General features: G+C 41.0%; 1 protein-coding gene across 6 annotated transcripts in view; it reads right to left on the bottom strand.

Annotated features, from left to right (window-relative positions):
• LOC126297880 (asparagine synthetase domain-containing protein 1) overlaps nucleotides 1-22,963 on the bottom strand; it is a 70,322-nt gene that overhangs the window by 18,803 nt on the left and 28,556 nt on the right. For all 6 annotated transcript variants that reach the window (XR_007552583.1, XM_049989172.1, XM_049989173.1 and 3 more), the window contains 2 exons: nucleotides 10,720-10,896; nucleotides 5,696-5,937 (listed from right to left, as the gene is read on the bottom strand). Coding sequence is in view for 5 of the 6 variants with exons in the window: in XM_049989172.1 (XP_049845129.1) it covers nucleotides 5,696-5,937; nucleotides 10,720-10,896 (419 nt within the window). In the remaining variant the exon portion in view is untranslated. The remainder of the gene's footprint in view (nucleotides 1-5,695; nucleotides 5,938-10,719; nucleotides 10,897-22,963) is intronic.

The raw sequence follows: 22,963 nt of genomic DNA, 5'->3' as shown, positions 1-22,963 counted from the left end.
TTTATCAGTAAACTGTTGAAGTATTCATAACAAAGTTCTCAAATTTACTGCTCTCCAGGAAAGTTCCCAACCTCAAATTATTCTTGGGACTGAAACTGGCTAAAACCCAAATAAAAAGCTCCAAAATATTTAGTGAATCTTGGAATATTTATTGGAGAGAGAGATTAGATGCTGTAGGAGGCGGGGTGTTCATTGCAGTTGGGAAAAATATTCTCTCTGAGGTTGAAATTGAGTGCAATACTGACATTATCTGGTCACACATAACAGGTCTAGGAGAAACCAAGTTAATTGCTGGATGTCTTTACTGCCTACACTACTCCACTGTGATAGTTCTAGAGATGTTCAAAGAAAGTCTATGGTCAGTTGTGCATAAATACCCAGATCTTGATATATTAGTTGGTGGCAACTTTAATCAACCGAGTATAGAATGGGACATGTATGGATCCATTGCAGCGCTCACAGAAAGACAATCTTGTGAAGTAGCTTTGAACACATTTTCCAAAAACTGTCTTGAGCAGCCCACACGCAATAGGAGTACCCTGGACCTTGGAGCTAAAAATAAGCTGGACCTTATCGATTGTGTCAGTATTGAGACGGGGATTAGTGATCACGATATCATCATAGCAACTATGGTTACGGAAATTAATAAATGAGTCAAGATGCCTAGGAGAGTGTTTCTGCTAGAAAGAGCAGATAAGCAGTTGTTAGTAGCACACTCAGACAATGAACAGCAATTATTTAGTTCCAGAAAGTTGCCTATAGAGGAATTGTCGGAAAAGTTTGAACAGATTGTAAATCATGCATTGGACAAGTATGTGCTTAGTAACTGAATTAATGATGAAAAGACCCACCATGGTTTAATAAAGAAATTCAGAAACTGCTGAGTAAGCAAAGGCTGTTGCACTCTAGCTTCAAAAGAGGATGTGCAAATGGCGACAGGCAAAGATTAGTACAAATTCATGTGTCTGTGAAAAGATGTATGTGTGAATCATCCAACAGCTACCACCATCATACCTTGACTAAATATCTGGCAGAGAACCCGAAAAAATACCCAACCTATGTAAAATCTCTATACCTATCCAAAATCTCTAAACGGGTCTAAGGCTTCCATCCAGTCACTGACCAGTCTGGTTTGACAGTAGAAGACAACAAAAGGAAGGCTAAAGTTTTAAATTCCACTTTTACGAAATTGTTCACGCAGGAGAAACGTACAAATATACCAACATTTTACCATCACACAGAGTCCCGTATGGATCCCATAGTAATAAGCATCCCTAGTGTAGATAAACAACTGAAAGAGTGGAAAACAGATAAGTCACTAGGTCCGGATGGAATCCCAATTCAGTTTTACAAGGTGTACTCTGTGTCACTAGCCACTTAATTTGCATATATCATGAATCTCTCGACCAGCACAAAGTGCTAAGCGACTGCAAAAAAGTGCAGGCGGCTCCTGTATATAAGAAGGGTAAAACAACAAGCCCACAAAATTTGGTTTGCTACAAAATTTTAGAGCATATTCTGAGTTTGAATATAATAAATTTCCTACAGATCAAAAAGCTCATGTTCAAATCGGCACAGCTTTAGAAAGCATCACTCATGCAAGACCCAGCTCGCTCTTTTCTAGTGATATACTGCAAATTATGGATGAAGAGCAACAGGCAGATTCCGTAGTTCTAGATTTCTGAAGACCATTCGACACTGTACACCACAGCAGACTGTTAATGAAGGTACATGCATAAGGAATAGGCTCCCAGATATGTGACTGGCTCCCAGACTTCTTAAGTAATGGAACACGGTATGTTGTCCTCGAAGGCGGGTGTTCATTGGAGATGGGCGGGGGAAGGGGGGGGGGGGGATATCAGGAGTGCCACAGGAAGTGTGATAAGGCCGTTGCTATTTTCTATATTCGTAAATGATCTGGCAGACAGGGTGGGCAACAAGCTGCAGTTGTTCACTGATGATGTTGTGGTGTACAAGGAAGGTGTCAAAGATAAATGACTAAGTTGATACAAGATGACCTAGACAAAATTTCTAGTTGGTGTGATGAATGTCAGCTGGCTCTTAATGTAAAAAAAAAAAAAATAAAATAAATAAAAAAATGTAAGTTAATGCAGATGAGCAGGAAAAACAAACTTGTAATGTTAGGATATAGCATTATTATTGCCCTGTGTTACATAGTCAAATTATTTAAATATCTGGACATAACACCCTGAAGCAAGATGAAATGGAATGAGCATGTGAGGATTGTGGTAGAGAAGGCAAATGGTCAATAATATGTAATAGTTCATCACCATTCTTGACATTATGTTGACTGCTACCTTCTTCCAGTAACAAAGTTCTCCTCTCATCCAAAAGTGGACAAGAAAAAAGTACTGGATTCTTCCCAGATTTCCTGGATAGAAAAACACTTCACTGGGTGAAAATACACTTTTCCACCATAAGTGACAGTATACATTCCCATGGTGATGTAAAACTTACGAATCATACAAATGGTACAGGTTTTATAAACCTGTGATGTACTTTTGTCAGCCAATTGTAATTCATGTCACATGAGCTCACAGCCAATGACAGCACATATTCAGAGCATAGGACACGTGATGTAGTCATCCAATAGCAATGCCACTGTTAAGTAACACGAACACACAAATAGGAAAAGTTCGTCGTTTATATTAATATAGCTACAAGAAAAGCTAAGATTTCACAAGTAACATTGTTTTTTTTTTTCTTGCAAGTGTTATTCATTAAGATATATCAAACATATATGTGCCAGCAAAATTTTAAATAATGACCTAAATAGCTGGTATTCTACACCCGAAATTTTTTTTAAGTGGCTGGTTCTCAAAAAAGTGCTAAGTTGTGAAACAGACTCAAATGATCTGTGAGTTAAGAAATTCATTGCATGTTCTCACACATAATGTAATTCATATTGAGTAAAAGGACATTTACTTTTAAAGTAATGCTTCTTGAATCACCAATCGCAATATTTTCCTGCAACCTGTTAGAAATAAATTCATTTGAGCAGTTGCCAGAGAGCATCAAAAAATAGACGTTACTGCGACTACACAGCTAAGATGATGTACTCTTCGTGTGTACTGGTGCATCATGTGACCATGTGCACCATTGCAACATGCTGTTTGGAGGGGACATACCAAGTAATTCTACTTAAGGCAATTGTTTTATCATGTCCTATCCAGACAAGGAATGCAAATTAAGAAAGCTGTCCTTGGCATAACATTTATTTCAAAACTACACTCTACAAGTCACAGTACCTTAATGTTTTTCTATGTGGCGACTTTAACGTAGGTCTTTTTTGTGCAACCTGAAATAACTGTTATATAGCATTTCCTATCAGGCTTACATCCTCACAGCACTGCAAAAAGATAGCAAGAAGGAATACAGCTTTCTTGCCAAAATAAAAAGTAGTTTGTATACACCAGAACTAAGGACAATGTTTGAGATGACTTTTCAATCTTTACAAAAAATTAAAAATTTTATCTGGGAAGCCAAGAAACTGTGTAAGTGGCAGTTTTTGTTTGACTCCAGCAGTAAATATTAAGCCTTGTGGGGAGTTACAATGATAAAACATGGTGTGCTGCCATGTCTATACTTTATTGAAGAATGGTGTTCTGTAAATTTAAGGCATAAACAACAGAAATTAAGGAATAACATCAAGCCTTGAGGAGATACTGAACAGGTGTTGAAACACGTCTTGTGATTGAAAAACAAGAGGTTCACAGAAAGCAGGTTTTTAAAATCCAGCTAGAGTTGTCAACATATTTGAAATAAAGCATTTTATTCAATTCTACTGGCCAAAGTTGCATGCTTAGTCACCTTCAGGTGAACACTTACATATGTTCATACATATATAGCATTGAGACATCTTACATTATTACATAAAAGAAACAGGACATCAGTGCATACTCCACAAGTACTGAAATGTGCGATTTGGCTTAAAGTGCATATTTGTCTGTCCAGGTTCACACTGATGTACGTCCCTACTTGGTATTAAGCTTTTCAGGACGCCAATTTTCTCGGTGTATCAGTACTACATTACCTCATGTTTGATTCTTTGTTATGGAGAATGTCATACATATCAGAAGATGAAAACATGCACTTGACATTCAGCAAACAGCTGAACCTAGCCAATAGCGTGTAACGAAACACTTCATTTCAAATAAACTGACTGTCTTTATGGAAAAGATCAATACAAGCAAACTTCCTTTAACGAACTGAAAAAAAACTTTTTTGTTCTGCAAGACAATTAATGCTTGATTGCCAGTAATGTGGAAATAAAATAAGAATCAGTAAACTGAAACTAACAACATATTTTAGCCTTCTGAAATTATGTGGATGTACTTTAATTCACTTAATAGCTCCCAGCCACAAAAATGTGTTTTGTTTTCATTTGACGTGAGAGCTGTAAACAAAGAGAAAACAGCATAAAATCACGAAACGTAAAAACGGGTCATGTGGCTACTACTCCCCATTATAACTCTGACTGCTCTGTGCTTGTGCAAATCTGGCAGACTGGGCATGGCAGAAACACATTTCTGGGTGGCATCTGACAGCTCGCTGCTATTGCTTATACTACTAACAGCCATACTTCAAGTAGCCAGAAGTGGGAGAAGGTGTCACCCATACGTAACTTCAGCCCTGTGCATGTGCATGAGCCTGCTGGCAACTGCTCAGATGAACCTAATGTAAACAGTTGTGGCGCCAAGCTCATCGGAAGTAGTTTCTAGTTATGAAGTATTGCACAGTCTTCGTCTTAAAGCCTTTGACACACTTTGCTGCCGACAGACATTTCTGTGTGCACTGTGTTTTGTTGTTGTAAATAGCATATTTTCATGGACATAACATTTTTAATTTATTGTTATTTGCTGATTTCTGTTTTATTGCTGCAGCATTATTCTGCACTACTGGGCTAAAGTAAAATTCATTGTTAGCATATCAATCCTTACCAGTCAAAATTACAAAAATTTAACTGAAAACTAAAACAACGAAAAATTTCTGTACTTCTAATAAACTCTCAAGTTTTTCCCAGTTTTCTCCCAGATGAAAGACTTCTCGAACATTTCCCATTTGTCCCAGGACACATATACACCCTGTCATAGCACGATCAGGGCATTCTGCAAACATTTCCTGAAGAATTTCAGCTACTATTACAGCTACTCAACCAACGATCAATAAAAGCACCCAATTACCATGTTTGATCTATCACTGATACCTCGGGCTAAATTATTTCAATTTCGGAATCTGTAAAAACCCTACTAAATATGAGGCCTTTTACAGCAATAATTAAGTTTCCACCACTAGAGTCTAGCCTATCTCTTAATGTATATTCCCAATGGAATTTAAGAATTCTCTACTATTCACTCCTTGTTTCAGCCTATTTTCTGATCCAATAACTGCATGTGCATAGTTAATACATGAAATTAATTCTGGGACATTATCTTGGATGCTCCTGCAGTTCATTAATGCTCTTTCTGAACTGTATGAGTGACTGTACCATTCTAGAAAAAAATCCTCCTTCCCCACTCAGATTAATAAAAATATAATAAATCAATACAAAGAAGTAAAATTTTCACCCAAAGTGTTGATCATCAATTTCTTAAGCACTTTTGTTCCATACACTGTGTTCCTTTCAGAACAATTACACTTAGTTTCAGAAACTAGATTTCTAATAAGTACATACTTTTCCCACGGGTGGAGTGATGTGAGGAAACTAACAACAGCCTCATCCAGAAAAGGGAAGCGAGCTTGACAGCCATGATCAGCAACAACCCGATCGTCTCTTCCAAGATTCCGAGACGAAATATTGTCTAAATCTGACTTCAACATCTCTTGCAATGCTGGCCATCCACCAGTCCTGAGTGCGGATCTGTGTCGACGATAACCACCCAGTTGTTCATCTGCACCCATGCCAACTAGAAGGATCTGCAACATTCAAGTTGAATCTGTTGGTCTAAATCACATCCTATTTACATAAAAATGTAAGCAAAATAATTTTAACATACTAGCTTTCCACTGTTACTTGCAGTATCATTTTCTGTGAGCTCATGAAAAAAGAACCCACACAGAACTTCAATCTGAAATAAACAGCTAATAGGGCAAAAATTCTTGACCACTTTTTAAATGTTCTCCACTACTCGTGTTATATTGTATTTTTTTATTTCTTCTACAACCCTTAATTAATAATCATAATAAAAGGAGAAGATATGCATGATGAGCAGTTTAAAAACAGAAAAGAAGGAAGAAAGAAAAAAATCATTGTACAATTTCAGTTTTAATTCTTATGTTACAAAATCGGGTGAGGAAATGGTTTCTTGAGTAATGTTTGGATGATACTGGTATAATCACCAGCTTTATTAATTATTTATTTACTTCAACCCTTTTAAAAATTACAGACAGAGTTTTCTCAAACACAAAAGGAATTATTCATATTGATTATCTTGCAAACAGGAAAAAATAACTGGTGAAAACCCATAGTTAGTCAGTCTCATGTGCCACGTGGATCATTTGTACAATTAATTGTAATGATGAGGAACAAGTCATTTACACACGCATTACACATTCATATCTAAATACAAAGGGTACTAAGAAAGTTTTGCAATATGATGCAACAATAAGTCGCAGGAGGATGATTGTTGCTGTGTTCTGGGAATACTTCATACTTTCATTGTAGCCGCTGTGCCAGTCTGTGACAACAGTCATTTAGCAGGGTTAGTTTGAAGTGCTTCTTATGGCATCATGGTCAAGAAGTGAGACTCTGGCAGTTCTGCAGTACAACTTCATGCTTGGTTTAAACGTAGGCCAGTGCTTTGAAGAAATGACTCTTGCACTAAGTGATGTGTGTCCAGATCGCACAACTACATTCAAGTGGTACAGAAAATCCCAAGAGGAAATTTCACTCTAGAGGACAAGGAAAGGACAGGTATGCCACGATCATCGGTTACGAAGGAAAACATTGATTCTATGAGGAAAATGGTAGACAAACACAGGCGAGTGACCTATAAGCAGGCAGAGGATATTTTATGGCTAAATGCACCAGCAATTTGTTCGATTCTGCATGATCATTTGCAAGTAAAGAAAGTTTGTTGTCTCTGGGTGCCACATAGACTGACGGAAGTGCAGATGACCACAACATGTGACTGGGTGCCAAGAGATGTTAAAGAAGTTTTCTAAGGGACAATCTCAGTATGCAAATAACATCATGACAGGTGATGAGACTTGGCTGTACTACTATAGCATGCTGACTAAGACTCAAAACGAAGTCTGGGTCTTTAAGATGACGACACACCCATAGCTGTCAGAAAATCCTGATCAGTAAAGAAGAAAATGATAGCTGTTTTTTATTTTTATTTTTTTCCCAAATCAAGTACATTTGTAAAGCATGATGTTTTGCACACACAGAAGAAGTCACAGCTACGTGGAACACTGAACAGTGTCTGCCCAAGTCATGCAATCTTTGAAGAGTCTGCAACCGAAATCAAGAATGGATACTTGGTTCCTCCACCACAACAATGCTCCAGCTCACCATGCCAAAGCACGCACTAAATAATTGCAAGGTACAGGACTGAAACTTCACACGTGTGAGTTAGAATTAGTAATTCCTACCCACCACATTTATACATTACAAAAATAGGAATTTTCAAATGGAATAGGAGGAGTTGTGAAGAATTTTTTTTTTTTTTCAGTTTGTTTTCAAATTTAACTTTCCTGTCTCTCAGACATTTTGTCTTCAATCAAAAACTTTGGTGACAGCATTGTGTACCTCTTTTTGTGCAAACAGTACCTTAATGTAGAGTAATGACTTTTTTTTCTCTTGGTATTCTACTTATGCATATTATTTTCCTTTTACTTACTTCACTTAACAGGGACTATTTATGGGTTCACAATAAGAAAAGAAAATGATTGTAAAAATCATCAGATGGCAAACAAATGACAACGATCAAGGGGGAAAAAAGCACATTACCAGGTAATGACGAAAGTAAAAATACTTGCAAAACTTTTAGGACGTGTGAGAATATTTACTGTTTCATGAATGAAGCATTAAATTTAGAAATAGCTTTACATAATTCTGATAGTGTTCCTTGTATTTGTACACTAGTACAAGGCCAATGAATTAAGTCTGATAAATGTAAGCAACATTAAATTTGCATCACATTATTGCTCAATGTTTTTAAAACAGTGGAGCATGCATTTACTGGCTATCTAAATACAGAAAAACATTTGGAATCATGTGCCATATAGATAAAGTCAGAGGAGAAGAGCAAAAAGTTCTCTCGTTGAACTGGAAGGTGGGGGGAGGGGGGACGGGGAGAGGGAGGGAGGGAGAGAGAGAGAGAGAGAGAGAGAGAGAGAGAGAGAGAGAGAGAGAGTTTGGCAGTTTCCTTTAATATCTAACTAGCTCTCTGCTTTCCTTTGTAACTATTCCTGATAGATTTTATTTTATTATCTAAACTGTTAATTTTAGATATTATACAGAACTTTTTTCATTTTTAATCACTTTCCTCAAGACAGCACAGAACGCCTTGCAATATGAATTTAGTTCTATCTCTTTGTTTGTCCTAAACTTTTCACATTTGATTTTATTTATCATACAAAGAATCTCACAATGACATACAATTAGTTGTCATAATGCACTGAAAATAAAAAGCTAGAAGTACACAAATACAAAACATATAAGAATGCTTTTAAGAGCACAGGACAGGTGGTCAGCTGTGATCATGATGAAAGAACCATCCCGACAATTGCCTGGGACAATTTGAGAAAACTAAATCAGGATGGCTGGACAGCGCACATTTCATTCTGTCAAATATCAGGTCAGTGTCTTAATAACTGCACTGATTCGTTCAGTTTGTTCCTACTATATAATGTTTTCTTTTCCTTGAACATAATATTTTGAATCCTTCATTAAGGGGGGGTTTATTATCTTTTGGTTCAAAAAAATCTATTTTTTTTAATTGCATATTTGGATCCATAAAAGTGTTTAGAATCCACCCCTGAAACAGTTTTTCCAAATACGGAATGGACATGTTTGTTATTCGCAGTTGAACAAAAAAATGCACCTGCCTGAATCGGCCTTTTTCATGCATCAGTTTTTTATATTGGAGGACGAGTTATTGCACCGTTGCTTGGGAGGCAACACCAAATTCAAATGACAATTTGAATGTGTGTGTTTGGAAGTTAGCCCCCAAGCATTTGCATTCTGGTGCAAAGACTGTGGAGATTGCAGCTTTCCTGTCAGTGAGCAGCTTCAACGAAGGGTATTAAGCAATTCTGAAGATCATGACAACGATGGACGTCACCCTGGGACTCTATTCGACACAGTTCACAAAGCATTCTGACGACCACCGGATTCCAAGAGCCAAAAACCGCTTCTCACCAGCCGTACAAGCGGCTCTGGAGCAGCACAGGATGGCCCAGATCGAGCAGAACACCCACTACGAGGACTAGGAAGGACTAATTTATGGAACCGGAACAGCAGATTGAATGTATGTTGCATAATGTTGCATTTATATGTAGTCAAAACTTCAAACACATTTTTTTCAAAATGACTTTTTTTATTGTGCGGTACGGTAACTTCAAGTCTACAGAACCAATTGGCATGATTCTTTGTTTCTGACAAAGCTAACTAAATTGTCTAGGAGTTGTGCCACTTTTATTCCAATCCATCAACTAGAAATATTTTTACTTGGTCGACGAAGTAGAAAAATTGATGAAAAAAACCTTTTTTTTCAAATGGCTGCCATTTTGTTTCCTATGGTCCAAATAACTTAAGAGAGGTACAACTCCTAAGGAATCTTATATACTTCGCTAATGTCAACTCAATTTTGATTTCAGACAAGCTGGCTGACCTGTGACATACCGTGCACTTAGGTCTAAATCGAAATTTTGTTTCGTTCCGATGGCACTTCCACCTTTGCTCTTTGACATTTCCAGTCGACAAAAATTCCAGCTTGTACAGGAAATATCATTAAACATTTTGATCAAATTTGACATTGATATCTATAACACATCCCAAGAAAAAAATTCTCAAAGAACATGCTTTTTTCAGGCCAAAGATAGTAAACCTCCCCTTAATCCATGTTTTTGTCTAGTGCTTTATGTTTCTGTACAGACAAATTGGGAGAAAAAAAATGTTTGTAGGTGCCTAGATTGCAAAAGAAGCATGTTGGGACATCCATACTATTCACTTGATGTGAAACTTAAGACTTTCACTGATTCCTGCATCTAAAGTAACTAGTAGCTCTCAAATACAATTAAAGGTTATGGTAAGCATAGGAAGATATTTTTCAGATCTTCCAGAACTGCACTTAAGGGATGGAATCATCTATTGGAGGAACCTTTTACAGAATTATATGGCCTAAAAGTGTGCTGCATCTAAAAACGTAAGCATTTTACGTAGGAAGTGAAGTATTTCTCTGTCAGGACAAAATATTTTATCCTTTGTACATGGTAGCACAGCTAAAATTAGGAGAGATATATATGCACTGTAGCCTGAAGTTCAAGTTAACAGTTCATGTCACTCCATTAAACCATTTATTAACTGCTTGTGTCGTAGGACAGTACATGTATACTAATCCAACAGATTAAAGTTATGTTACAGTTAGCATCCCCCATGCACAGAAAAGGCACTTGGCATAACTAATAATATATACTCATGTTTAACTGTATCTGGCTTATAATTAAAAAAAAAAGACAAATTATATTTACTCTGGATGGTGATGAACAGAGCATATTTTGGTCACAGTCAAGCAGACTTCCCTGTCCTCTACTGGCAAACCATAAAGCACAGCCCAGTGATTCATCTAAAACAGTTTTAAGAGGATGTATGAGATCAGAAATTCTTTGGAGACATCTGTCCTTCAACTCCTCTCTTGTCACATCCACCTACAATCAGAAACAAAAACAAATTAATTAAGTGCTAAACTATGTCAGGTTGTAACATCAACATTGATTGGTGGGCGTAGTTACGAAAAGCATGGTAGCGTTATTAACTTATAAAAAGCCATTAACAAACAAAAAAGAACAACAATAATAATTAACTTACTGACTGGAGTTTACACTTAACAATTTACTACTGACAATGCATGGCTAATAACAGAAATGTTTAATTAATGTTATTATACACTAGAAGCAAATGTCTCATCCACTAAAAGTACGTCCAGTGTCACATTTTTAAAAAATTGCACCAAGACGCTTATTCAAAGTTCCTTTACTTATGCTAGAAAATGAAGAATGAACATCTCTAACAAGTGACACAAACACATTACTTGCATGGGGCACTAACTGAGGGCAGCAAAGGCAATTCAAAGCATCATGCTGTGGGCTTCATGGAAGCAACATACGGAACCCATACCAACTGTACTCGACTTGAAAGAATGGTTTTTTGATGCAAATATACAACTGGGATAGTGACATGCTCCTACAGCATAAACAAAAACTATTAACAGAACTACAGTTAACTGGTAATATGAGATAAAATTGACTTTTTGTTCCATAGATCCATAGTGAGGAGGTGCTCAAGGATGCAGAACATGTCATGGCCTTAAGGAAGTTGATGGTCCTTCTGAAGAAATGGCCAACACATTGGAAATGAAGTTTAACCTGTGTATTAACACTAATATCTGCAGTCCAGGTAAGGTACATATGCTCTCAACAGCCTGGTTCCAGATACCCAGTATGTACATATTCACATCTGTATTATCACATCATAAAAACAACTATTCCTAATTTCACTGCAACCACTTTGTAAATTAGGACCAATGATGCACCTAGGACTATCAGGAACTATTTTCTGAAATCTGGTTTACAAATAAGGATTTTGAATGCCTACTTCTCTCTCAGTAGCTGTTACATACATTCCATCACCAATTGTACAGTGAATGAAAACTGAAAGGAACAATTATGCAAACATGTGTTAACTGTTAAGAACAGCTTCTACAGTAGCCTCATTTACGGCCATTTGCAGCTATGGCATTAAACAGGAGACGGACAACTACCCGATTTTATCAGGCAGTAATGTCCACAAGAAACTCTAACCAATAACATTAATATAAGGCGGTTTGTAGAATACATACGTAAAAGTAGTAGAGCCTTGTGTGTTGGACACAGTTTCTAGTGACCCTGAAACTCTGGTGTCAGTCATGTGGACACAGATGTTATGAGTTTTTTCCAGAGTGTCACACCTCCTATTACTATGTTGGGGAGATGTGCTCTTCCAATAAAATTACCTATCACACAGTCCAAGATTACCGTCAGCTTTCTTGGCCAACATGATCACCAGACCTGTTCCTAACTGAGATTGTAAGTGGCATATAACCATCTGGTCTGGTTTGCAGGATTGACGTAGTGAGGAATACCATCTTCTTAGGTGATATCATAAACCTTCAAGATTGTCTGGGCTGTTAATGAACTGTTTTGTAGCTGATTAAGACTACACAAGATACTAAAATTTTTTCCTTAGATACCTGTCCAGTTATGATTATTGCACTTGCACAAGTTAAGAATAAATCATCATTCACACAGGAAAATTGCTTCATTGAGTTCTAGTTTCATTTTCCATGGATGATGATGATGATTGTGGGGTACTCAACATTGTTGTCATCACTGCCTGTACAAGTTCCAAATCTTTCCATTTCTAGTCTTGGCACTTCCCGAATGATTACTAGGTTATCAGGACAACACAAACACCCAGTCCCTGGGCGAAGAAAATCCCTGACTTGGCCGGGTATCGAACACGGCACCTTGTGATCGAGAGGCAGCAATGCTAGCCAATAGGATTCCTGTGAAACACAATAGCTCTTTATTCACATGAAGTGTTGAATGCTATTGACAAGGAATTTAAGACTGATTCGGTATTTCTGGATTTCCGGAAGGCTTTTGACACTGTACCACACACGCGGCCTGTAGTGAAATTGCGTGCTTAAGGAATAACGTCTCAGTTATGTGACGGGGATTTATGATTTCCTGTCAGAGAGGTCAAAGTTCGTAGTGACTGACGGAAAGTCATCGAGTAAAACAGAAGTGATTTCTGGCATTCCCCAAGGTAGTGTTATAGGCCCCTTACTGTTCCTTATCTATGTGAATGATTTGGGAGACAATCTGAGCAGCCGTCTTAGGTTGTTTGCAGATGATGCTGTCATTTATCAACTAATAAATGTCATCAGAAGATAAACACAAATTGCAAAACGATTTAGAAAAGATATCTGAATGGTGTGAAAATTGGAGTTGACCCTAAATAACGAAAAGGGTGAGGACATCCACATAAGTACTAAAAGGAATTCGTTGAACTTTGGTTACACGATAAATCAGTCTACTCCAAAAGCCATAAATTCAACTAAATACCTAGGCATTACAATTACGAACAACTTAAATTGGAAGGAACACATAGAAAATGTTGTGGGGAAGGCTAACCAAAGACTGTGTTTTACTGGCAGGACACTTAAAAAATGTGACAGATCTACTAAGGAGACTGTCTACATTACACTTGTCCACCCTCATTTCGAATACTGCTGCACGGTGTGGGATCCTTACCAGATAAGACTGATGGAATACATCGAAAAGGTTCAAAGAAGGGCAGCACATTTTGTATTATCACAGAAATAATACAGGATTTGGGTTGGGCATCATTAAAAGAAAGACATTGTTCATTGCGACGGAGTCTTCTCACGAAATTCCAATCACCAACGTTCTCCTCTGAATGCAAAAATATTTTGTTGACACCAACCTACATAGGGAGAAATGATCATCATGATAAAATAAGGGAAATCAGAGTTCGTACGGAAAGATATAGCTGTTCGTTCTTTCAGCGTGCTATACGAGATTTTCACTCTGCAGTGGAGTGTAGGCTGATATGAAACTACCTGGCACATTAGAACTGTGTGCCGGACCGAGACCTTGGGACCTTTGCCTTTGGTGGGCGAGTGCTCTACCAACTGAGCTACCCAAGCACAACTCATAACCTGTCCTCACAGCTTTACTTCTGCCAGTATCTCATCTCCTACCTTCCAAACTTTACAGAAGCTCTCCCGTGAACCTTGCAGAAATAGCACTCCTGAAAGAAAGGATACTGCGTAGACATGGCTTAGCCACAGCCTGGGGGATGTTTCCAGAATGAGATTTTCACTCTGAAGCGGAGTGTGCGCTGATATGAAACTTCAGAGGCGAACCTCTGTAAAATTTGGAAGGTACGACATGAGATACTGGCAGAGGTAAAGCTGTGAGGATGGGGCGTGAGTCGTGCTTGGGTAGCTCAGTTGGTAGAGCACTTGCCCGCGAAAGGCAACGGTCCCAAGTTCGGGTCTCAGTCCGGCACACAGTTTTAATCTGCCAGGAAGTTTCAATTGTGAAGGTCGTTCGATGAACCCTCTGCCAGGCACTTAAATGTGATTTGCAGAGTATTGATGTAGATGTAGACCACGACCTGTGGACGATGAACATCAATGAATATCTCTTGTTTGTATCCATATTCTCTTTAAATGACCCTCACAGTGTGCTTTTGAGTCATCCATGTTTCATTTACTGTTGGATGGAAAGAAAAGGAGTGTGAATGGAATGGGGAAAATTCTGTTTCATTAACTCTTTTAATTTTTGGTTTGTCTTAACATCTCATCTGGTCAAATGGCATATTTTATTCCTTATTTTGCAGCCTAGAGAGACAAACACAATACATATGAACCTTTCTATTATCACTTTGTGTTCAAGATTCTTTATTCATTATTAACCCCATGTAACCAAAATGGCTTCCCGATATAATATTTACTGTTATTAAAAAGGTATGATAATTTTTAAATATGGATTCTTAAATATTCAGATTAATACTGCACATATCCATGAATTCTATTCCACTGCAAAATGGATGTGCCAACACCCAACAGTACAGTTTAACTCTACAAGCATTTAAAGGGTTTGGACTGTGAAAAAGGGCTGAGTTTGTTAACTGTAGTACACAGTGTGTAATTGGGATGTCTAACATAACTTTCCACGTGGTACTGTGTTGTTTGCTGTCGTCCTTTACGTCAAACTCCTTCATGGCAGTAACTAAGTATATTCAAATAGAGAGAGATAGACAGAGAGAGAGAGAGAGAGAGAGAGAGAGAGAGAGAGAGAGAGAGAGAGAGAGAGAGAGAGAGTAGCAGTATTCTGTGGGACCAACTTTGCACACCATTCTAACGAAGTGTGCAGGACAAAAAAATAAGTCACTCCCAGACTTCCAGGAGACACCACCCTAATACTGCGTAACATGCCTCTAGCCTTGATTACGATCCCAATCAGTCAAGAAAGAAAGCCCTTTAGTTTCTTTAGACATGCCGTACTCAATTGAACCCCAAGATCCTACAAAGCTACCAAATGGTACAGATGCTGACTGCTATGTTTCACCCACTATTCCATGTAGTCCCAGACAGTTTCTGTTCCGGCATAACCACAAACGCCAGAATGAAGAGGGGGAACACAAGAGCAGAGAAGGCTGTGAGGAAACGGTGGCCAATGTTGCGAGGAATCGGACCGCGCAGCACCAGGCATGCCAGCCTGCAACAAGTGCATACAAATGACACTCCTGCTAGTTTTGGCCACGCAGATCAGCCCAAGTCTGCAACGTGATTAGTGCTATGCTGTCATATCTGAATCAAGTGTTTCCTTGGGCTTTGCGTATAACAGGAACTGTACTGTTTTCATGTCACCTCTCCGTAACGACATTTGCTACAGTCAAGTTAAATACTGTCAATTTGCTTTCTGGAAATAAAACGACTAATGTTATGTGTTTGAGTTGTTGTGCTGCATTCCGGGAACACTGCACCCCATAGACACACTAAGTAGTGATGAGTGGGCAAGACACCACATTTTCTATGGGATTAGATCCGGTGATTTAGTAAATAAATAAATCGCATGTGACGAGGGCGTCCCGTCGGGTAGACTGCCCACCTGGTTCAAGTCTTTCGATTTGACGTCACTTCAGCGAATTGCGCGTCAATGGGGATGAAATGATGATGATTAGGACAACACAACACCCAGTCTCTGAGCGGAGAAAATCTCAGACCCAGCCGAGAACCAAACCCGGGCCCTTAGGATTGACAGACTGTCATGCTGAACACTCAGCTACTGGGGGCGGACAGGTGATTTAGTGGGTCAGGTGAGATGCAATAAGATGTTCAAGTGCCCGCCAAACCAGGAATTACACGTGTAGCCCTGGGAACACAGTTGGTGATACTGGATGAAAGAAGCATCCACTGCATACCCCTCATGAATATTTAGAAGAAGGGGGAAACATGTATTCACCAAGAATATTTAAACAAACATCTTGTTCATGTTCACAGCAACTTCAATTAGTGGGCCCAGGTCGCAGTACAAAAAACACCCTCAGAACATTAAAAAAACTGATTTGGCCTGAACTACACCCTCCACATCCCCCATTAGGCTATCGGTGCACTGAACACATTGCATCATTTCAGAAAGGCATAAATGTGACTTTGGTCCACATTATGTGCCCCCCAGTCAGCTACTGTCCAGTTTCTACACTGTTTGGCCTACTGAAGCCTTTGATATTCTCTGTCAGCTCTGTCCTATGACATAGTGGTGTTGTGGCAGGGTTGGATTATTTTGCTTGGGAATGCTGGTGGCATAAGCTAATGCAATGTTTTGGTTTGTAGAGGCCGTTGTGAATTGTGATGGTGTGGGTATATTATAAAATCTTTAAGTACTTTAACATAAGAAAGCAGGCTTATGCTCCTAACCAACACAAGCTAACACATAATCTTTAGTTGTCTTAGTAATGAGCATGAACAGTGCTCATAATTCAAATGAACTTGGCATTTTTTTATGAATACATTTTCATTTTAACACTATTTTTCTCAAATGGGAACAAACCTGCAACATGATGGAATTAATACTACTCAGTAAATAATAATATCACTGAACTAGAAATAGCTGGTACTTCGACAAATGTGTAATATGCAAGTCTGCAGAAGTTTAACCACAAATGATGACTGAATCCTTTAACATCAAAGTGTATCGAAAGCATAATTAATAACTGAAAGAAATGTACTGAGGTGTACCAGAATTAGATGAGATGGGGGCAGACAACATGTTCCACAGTGATAGACTAAAGTAAAACATGACTGCTTGGCTTGCCTTAGTGTGTACCAATCACATATAAATGTTATAAAGTGTAATTAGGTTCTGCAATTTTGAGAATTTTCAGCTAAGTACATTGCTACCTGTTTTTGTTTTCTGTACTGATATCCAGTTGAGCTACACAAGCCAAGTGATGTTTTCAATACCACATTTCTTTAATTGCCTCAAGTTTTGGGTAACTGTCTTGGCACCTGTTTTTGTCTTTCTGTGGCTGTAATTTTAGATTTAATTTGTCGCTGCTCAAAACCCCCAATTTCCCAAGGTTTGCACAATAAGTTCAATATTTATTATTAACAATTCGCACAGTTCCATAATTGTTGTGCCACAAGAAAGGGTGATAGCGATGTAACGGTCACCACTTTGAAATATGTTGTGATGCATTTTGGTGCCAGTGACGACTTAGCTGGTTACAGTCAACAGTTGGCATCAAAGGTTCTGGTTTACCCACTATACGTGCCACTGTGAACAACAGCCTTTTGGGAGGCACCTGAGTCAACATCCCCAATGTGTGAAGTTCCCTAAGTAAAGTTCACTTGGAAACTGGTTGAGATTAAATGCCGTCACTAACAGCAGCAATCACTGTCATGTTCAAAACCAACTGTCATTGCCAAGATGTGATACTGGCTTCTAGTTCTGTCAGTTAGAATCTTTTTACAATCCGTTCATACACCATGTTGCACAGCCATGAGTGGTACACCATACCTTGAACACATGTTGGACAGTCCATGTTTACACATCAACAAATAGCGCTAATTTATTCACAGTGTAACCATGAGCATGTCTACGGACGATTGTTCCTTTCAGCCATATTCACATCGATCCATCAGCACACAACATCCTGTCAGTAGTTGAGGATCAAGAGTGCCTTGTACCAGTTCTACAACACCTACAGCACTCCAAAGGCAACAGTATGCTCTTTTAAGGGGGTAATCTAGTGGATTTACTTATTGTGTGTTCTCAAAATTCTGATGTGGCAGGCATGGCCCATAGCAGCCAGTCATAAGGAACACGAGGCCGAAAGAATTATACTGATCTGTGACCCAATTTTCATATTGGAGAGGATGTTCATGCTATTTTCCTACAGACATGATTAATATGTCACTCCCAGTTTAGTTTGGAATCGATATGAATCCCTAAAAGTTTTAGTGGCTTCCTTTCTACCTCTCTTTTTTTAATCATAGCACTTTTGGGGCAGCCTGCACATAGTCAATGGGAGCAGCATTGCCAGTTTTTAGTTCAGTCAGTTATTTCATAAAGCTTGAAAATGAGAGAGCAGATTCCTTATAAGCCTCCATCGACTTTCGATGGATTTCTTTTTAGAATAATCCTTCAAAACGAATGAATTTTATGACAGCACAGTATTCCAGTATATCTATTTGAATAATGTCCTGTGTAGGGTCAAAAGCTGACAACAGTATGGGCATTTTGACAGCTGCCACCACTGGACACAAAAAATTTGCTCCCACACACCCTGGCCACCTGTGGACTGAATATCTGCAGTGATGAAAACTCCCTCGCCCAATATGCTGAAGGTTCCACAAAGACCTTCACAGACAGCCACTACACCCAAAACTAGACCGCTAACAAATTTCCTTTCCTACACCCTCGCACACCACTAATCCTTCCACTACCCCTGAAGAATTCGCTACAAAAACACGCACCCTCATCATCCAATATCAGCCCAGACTGGAGCAACTGAACCATACCCTTCGCCAGGGCTCTTATCTATCATCATGCCCGCATGCAGCCGCAGAGCGGAGCAGGAGGAGGACGACTGTCATTTGGGAGCCACAGCGACATTGAGGTGGGTCCTCGTGACAGGGTAGGTAACCATGCGTTAGCCACGTATGGCCAATGTGCAAATGGCAGAGGACGACTGACTCCCCGTGGGAGCCCTGCATGGAAGACTTCCACACACTCATAGTCTCCTTAATGACACACAGTTTGTTGTGGGTGCTATGCCATTCCATCTCCCAAAGCCAGAAAACCCTGCGGTGTAAGACAGAGCGCAGGTCAGCTTTAGAAATGCCTATCTCCAGAAGTGGTTTCCGCGTCGCCTGTTTGGCCAGCCTGTTGGCATGTTCATTGCCGGGGTTTCCGATGTGTCCTAGGGTCCACACAAACACCACAGAACGGCAGGACTGTTCCACAGCATAGATGGACTTCTGAATTAATGCTACCAGAGGGTGGCGAGGGTAGCAGTGGTCAATAGCTTGTAGGCTGCTCAATGAGTCAGCACACAGGAGAAATGACTCGCCAGGGCACGAGCAGATGTACTCAAGAGCACAAGATATGGCCGCCGGCTCTGCAGTGAAAACACTGCAGCCAACTGTCAAGGAGTGCTTCTCAATATGTCCTCCATGAAGATATGCGAAGCCTACGTGACCATCAGCCATTGAGCTGTCGGTGTAAACCACTTCAGAGCCCCAGCACACGTCAAGAATCAAGAGGAAGTGACAGCGGAGAGCGACGTGGTTAACGGAGTCCTTGGGGCCATGCAAAAGGTCCAGACGAAGCTGCGGCCGAAACGTACACCATGGAGGCGTATGTGAACGGACCGCAAGTACAGGTGGTAACGGGAATGACTCTAGTTCGGAGAGAAGGGACTGCACACAAACCGCAATCGTTAGCACCAATGCGGGAGATGGACTGCCGCAGGTGGGAAAAGGAGACAGTAATTTGTATCATCATTAAGGTAAAGTGCGGGTTCTGGATGAACGGTACGAGACTGACAGAAGTGCATGGCAGACGACCTTGAGGCTGAAAACTGGAAGCCGTGGGCTAGAGCCCATGACTGCGCCTTGTCGATGGCTCCCTGGAGGTGCCGCTTGGCAATAACAGTACTGGAGCAGCAGTACGAAATGCAGAAGTCGTCTGCATACAGAGAAGATAAGACGGAGGGCCCGACATCTGCTTCTAAACGGTTAATGGCCACTAAAAATAGACACAAACTCAATACAGAACCCTGCGGGACTCCATTCTACTGGATATGGATGTAACTATCTGAACCACCAACTTGGACACGGAAAGTACGGAGCGATAGGAAGTTTAGGATAAAAATCAGGAGTGGTCCCCGGAGACCCCACTCCTACAATGTGGCAAGGATATGATGTCGCCAAGTCATGTCGTATGCTTCACATAAGTCAACAAAGACGGCAATCAGGTGTTGTCGTCTGGAAAAGGCTGTTGGGATGGCAGACTTGATGGACATAAGATTATCAGTGGTAGAGTGTCCCTGGCGGAAGTCGCCCTGACATGGAGCCAGCAAGCCACGTGACTCCAGGACCCAACCCAACTGCCGACATTCCATATGTTCCAGCAGCTTACAAAGAACGTTGGTGAGGCTGATGGGCCGATAGCTATCCACATCAAGCAGGTTCTTACCGGGTTTGAGCACTGGAATGATGGTGCTCTCCCTCCATTGCGATAGATATACACCATCGCAACACAACCGGTTAAAGATGACGAGAAGATGTAGCTTTTAGTCAAATGAGAGATGTTTAATCATCTGGCTGTGGATGCAATCAGGCCCAGGACCTGTGCCGTGACAATGTGCATTGGCACTGAGGAGCTCCCACTCTGTAAATGGGGCATTATAGGATTCACTGCAGTGTGTAGTGAATGAGAGGACGTTCCCTTCCAGCCGTCCTTTGAGTGTGCGAAAGGCCGGGGAGGGGGGGGGGGGGGGGTTAATTCTCCGAGCAAAGTGCTTGGCAATCGCGTTTGCATCGGTACATAGCTTGCCATTTATGGTAACAACGGGGATAGCTGTTGGGGCCTGGTACCCGAAAGGACGTTTGATCTTCACCCAGACTTGGGAAGGTGACATGTGGCACCCAGTGGTGGAGACATATCTCTCCCAACACTCCTTCCTGCGTTGTTTGATCAGGTAGCGAACACAGGCACTGAGCCGTTTAAAGGCTATGAGGTGCTCCAGGGAAGGGTGCCACTTATGCCGACACTCCTTAATTGCTTCAGCGACTTCCGGAGACCACCAAGGGACTGTCTTATGCCTCGGGTACCCTAAAGAGCGAGAGATCGTGTTTTCTGCCACAGAAATGTTTGTGCTAGTCACCTGCTCAACCATCACATCGCTGTTACTGTGTGGCGGAGATTCAGCAGTGACAGCAGAGGCGAAAGATCCCCAGTCCGCCTTGTTCAAAGCCCATCTGGGCAGGCGTCCCGTGTGCCTGACGCTGGGGCAGTGACAGGAAGATGGGGAAGTGGTCACTACCACACAGGTCGTTATGTGCTCTCCAGTGGGTAGATGGGAGAAGTCCTGGGCTGCCAATTGATAAATCAATGGCCGAGTAACTACCATGAGCCACAGTGAAATGTGTGGCAGCCCCAGTATTTAAGAGGCAGAGGTCAAACTGCGACAGTAAAGTTTCAACATCTCTGCCTTGGCCAGTAAGAATGGTACCACCCCACAAGGTATTATGGGCATTAAAATCTGTTTAGGAAAGGTTTAGGGAGTTAATCAATCAGTGCAGCTAATACATTCAGGGGTACTGCACCATCTGGAGGATGATATACATTGCAGACAGTTATTTCCTGCAACGTCCTTATTCTGACAGCCACAGCTTCAAGAGGGGTTTGAAGGGGCTCAGATTTATTACAGACCAAGTTTAGGACATAAATGCAAACTCCACCAGACACTTGACGGTTCCTGTAATATCCCTTATACCCACGGAGGGCAGAGGTCCGCATTACTGGGAACCAGGTTTCCTGGAGGGCAATGCAGATAGCAGGTGTAAAGCTTGACAGTTGCCGTAGCTCAGCCAGGCAGTGGAAAAAACTGCCACAATTCCACTGGAGGATGACATCATGAGACTGGGAAGGCATGGAACATTCAATGAGACAGTTCAAGCCACAGTGTCGCCTGCTGCCACCGTCTTATTGTCTGAACAGTCTATATCCATTGTGTCTGAGGGTATGGCGAGATCTAGGTCCTCAGCAGACGCCAAAATCTCCACCCCATCCTCAACCGCAGAGCTTGTAGGTAGTGGTGGTGTGGGTGCCACCACAATTTCTTTGGTCTTCAAGGTTTTCTTTTTGTATTTCTCTTGCGGCTGCTTGGGTTTCCCTGGCTGGGAGGACTTCACTGGCTCAGTCTCCGGGACCGAGGATGAGCGTGAAGCCCTACGACCAACTGCTTTTGGGCTCTTCAGCCACTGGCGGGTTTCGTCTTTCCCACTAGAAGAAACCTGGGAAGTGAGTGACCCAAAGGACCCCTTACTAGTGAGAGAAGCCAAAGAAGACCTACGCTTCTCCAGCTTAGAACTGGGGACGGATGTCCCAGATGGTTTGGGGGAGGGGGGGTGCTCCCGAAATATGTGGTGCACGAGCAACAGGGAGGGAAAAATGCAGCCCACCATCATGGGGGCAGGTGTAGTCTTCCAGCACTGAGAGGTGACCTGGGTTGGCTGAGCTGATGGTGCCCAAACTGTTGTAGCAGTGGCGTAAGACTATGCCATACGCACAGGATGCAGGCATTCAAATTTTCTCTTAGCCTCAGTGTAGGTCAGTCTGTCCAGGGTCTTGTACTCCATGATTTTCCTTTCTTTCTGGAGAATCCTGCAGTCAGACGAGCAAGGCAAATGGTGCTCTCTGCAGTTGACACAGATGGGAGGCGGGGCACATGCAGTACTGGAATGTGATGGGCGTCCGCAATCTCGGCATGTGACGCTGGAAGTACAGCGGAAAGACATATGGCCAAACTTCCAGCACTTTAAGCACCGCATCGGGGGAGGGATATAGGGCTTTACATCACACCAGTAGACCATCACTTTGACCTTCTCGAGCAATATATCACCCTCAAAGG

This window comes from Schistocerca gregaria, chromosome X, assembly GCF_023897955.1.
Source record: "Schistocerca gregaria isolate iqSchGreg1 chromosome X, iqSchGreg1.2, whole genome shotgun sequence".
Classification (NCBI taxonomy): domain Eukaryota; kingdom Metazoa; phylum Arthropoda; class Insecta; order Orthoptera; family Acrididae; genus Schistocerca; species Schistocerca gregaria.
The sequence above is the reverse complement of the archived record's forward strand: the minus strand, read 5'-3'. Positions and strand labels throughout refer to the sequence as shown.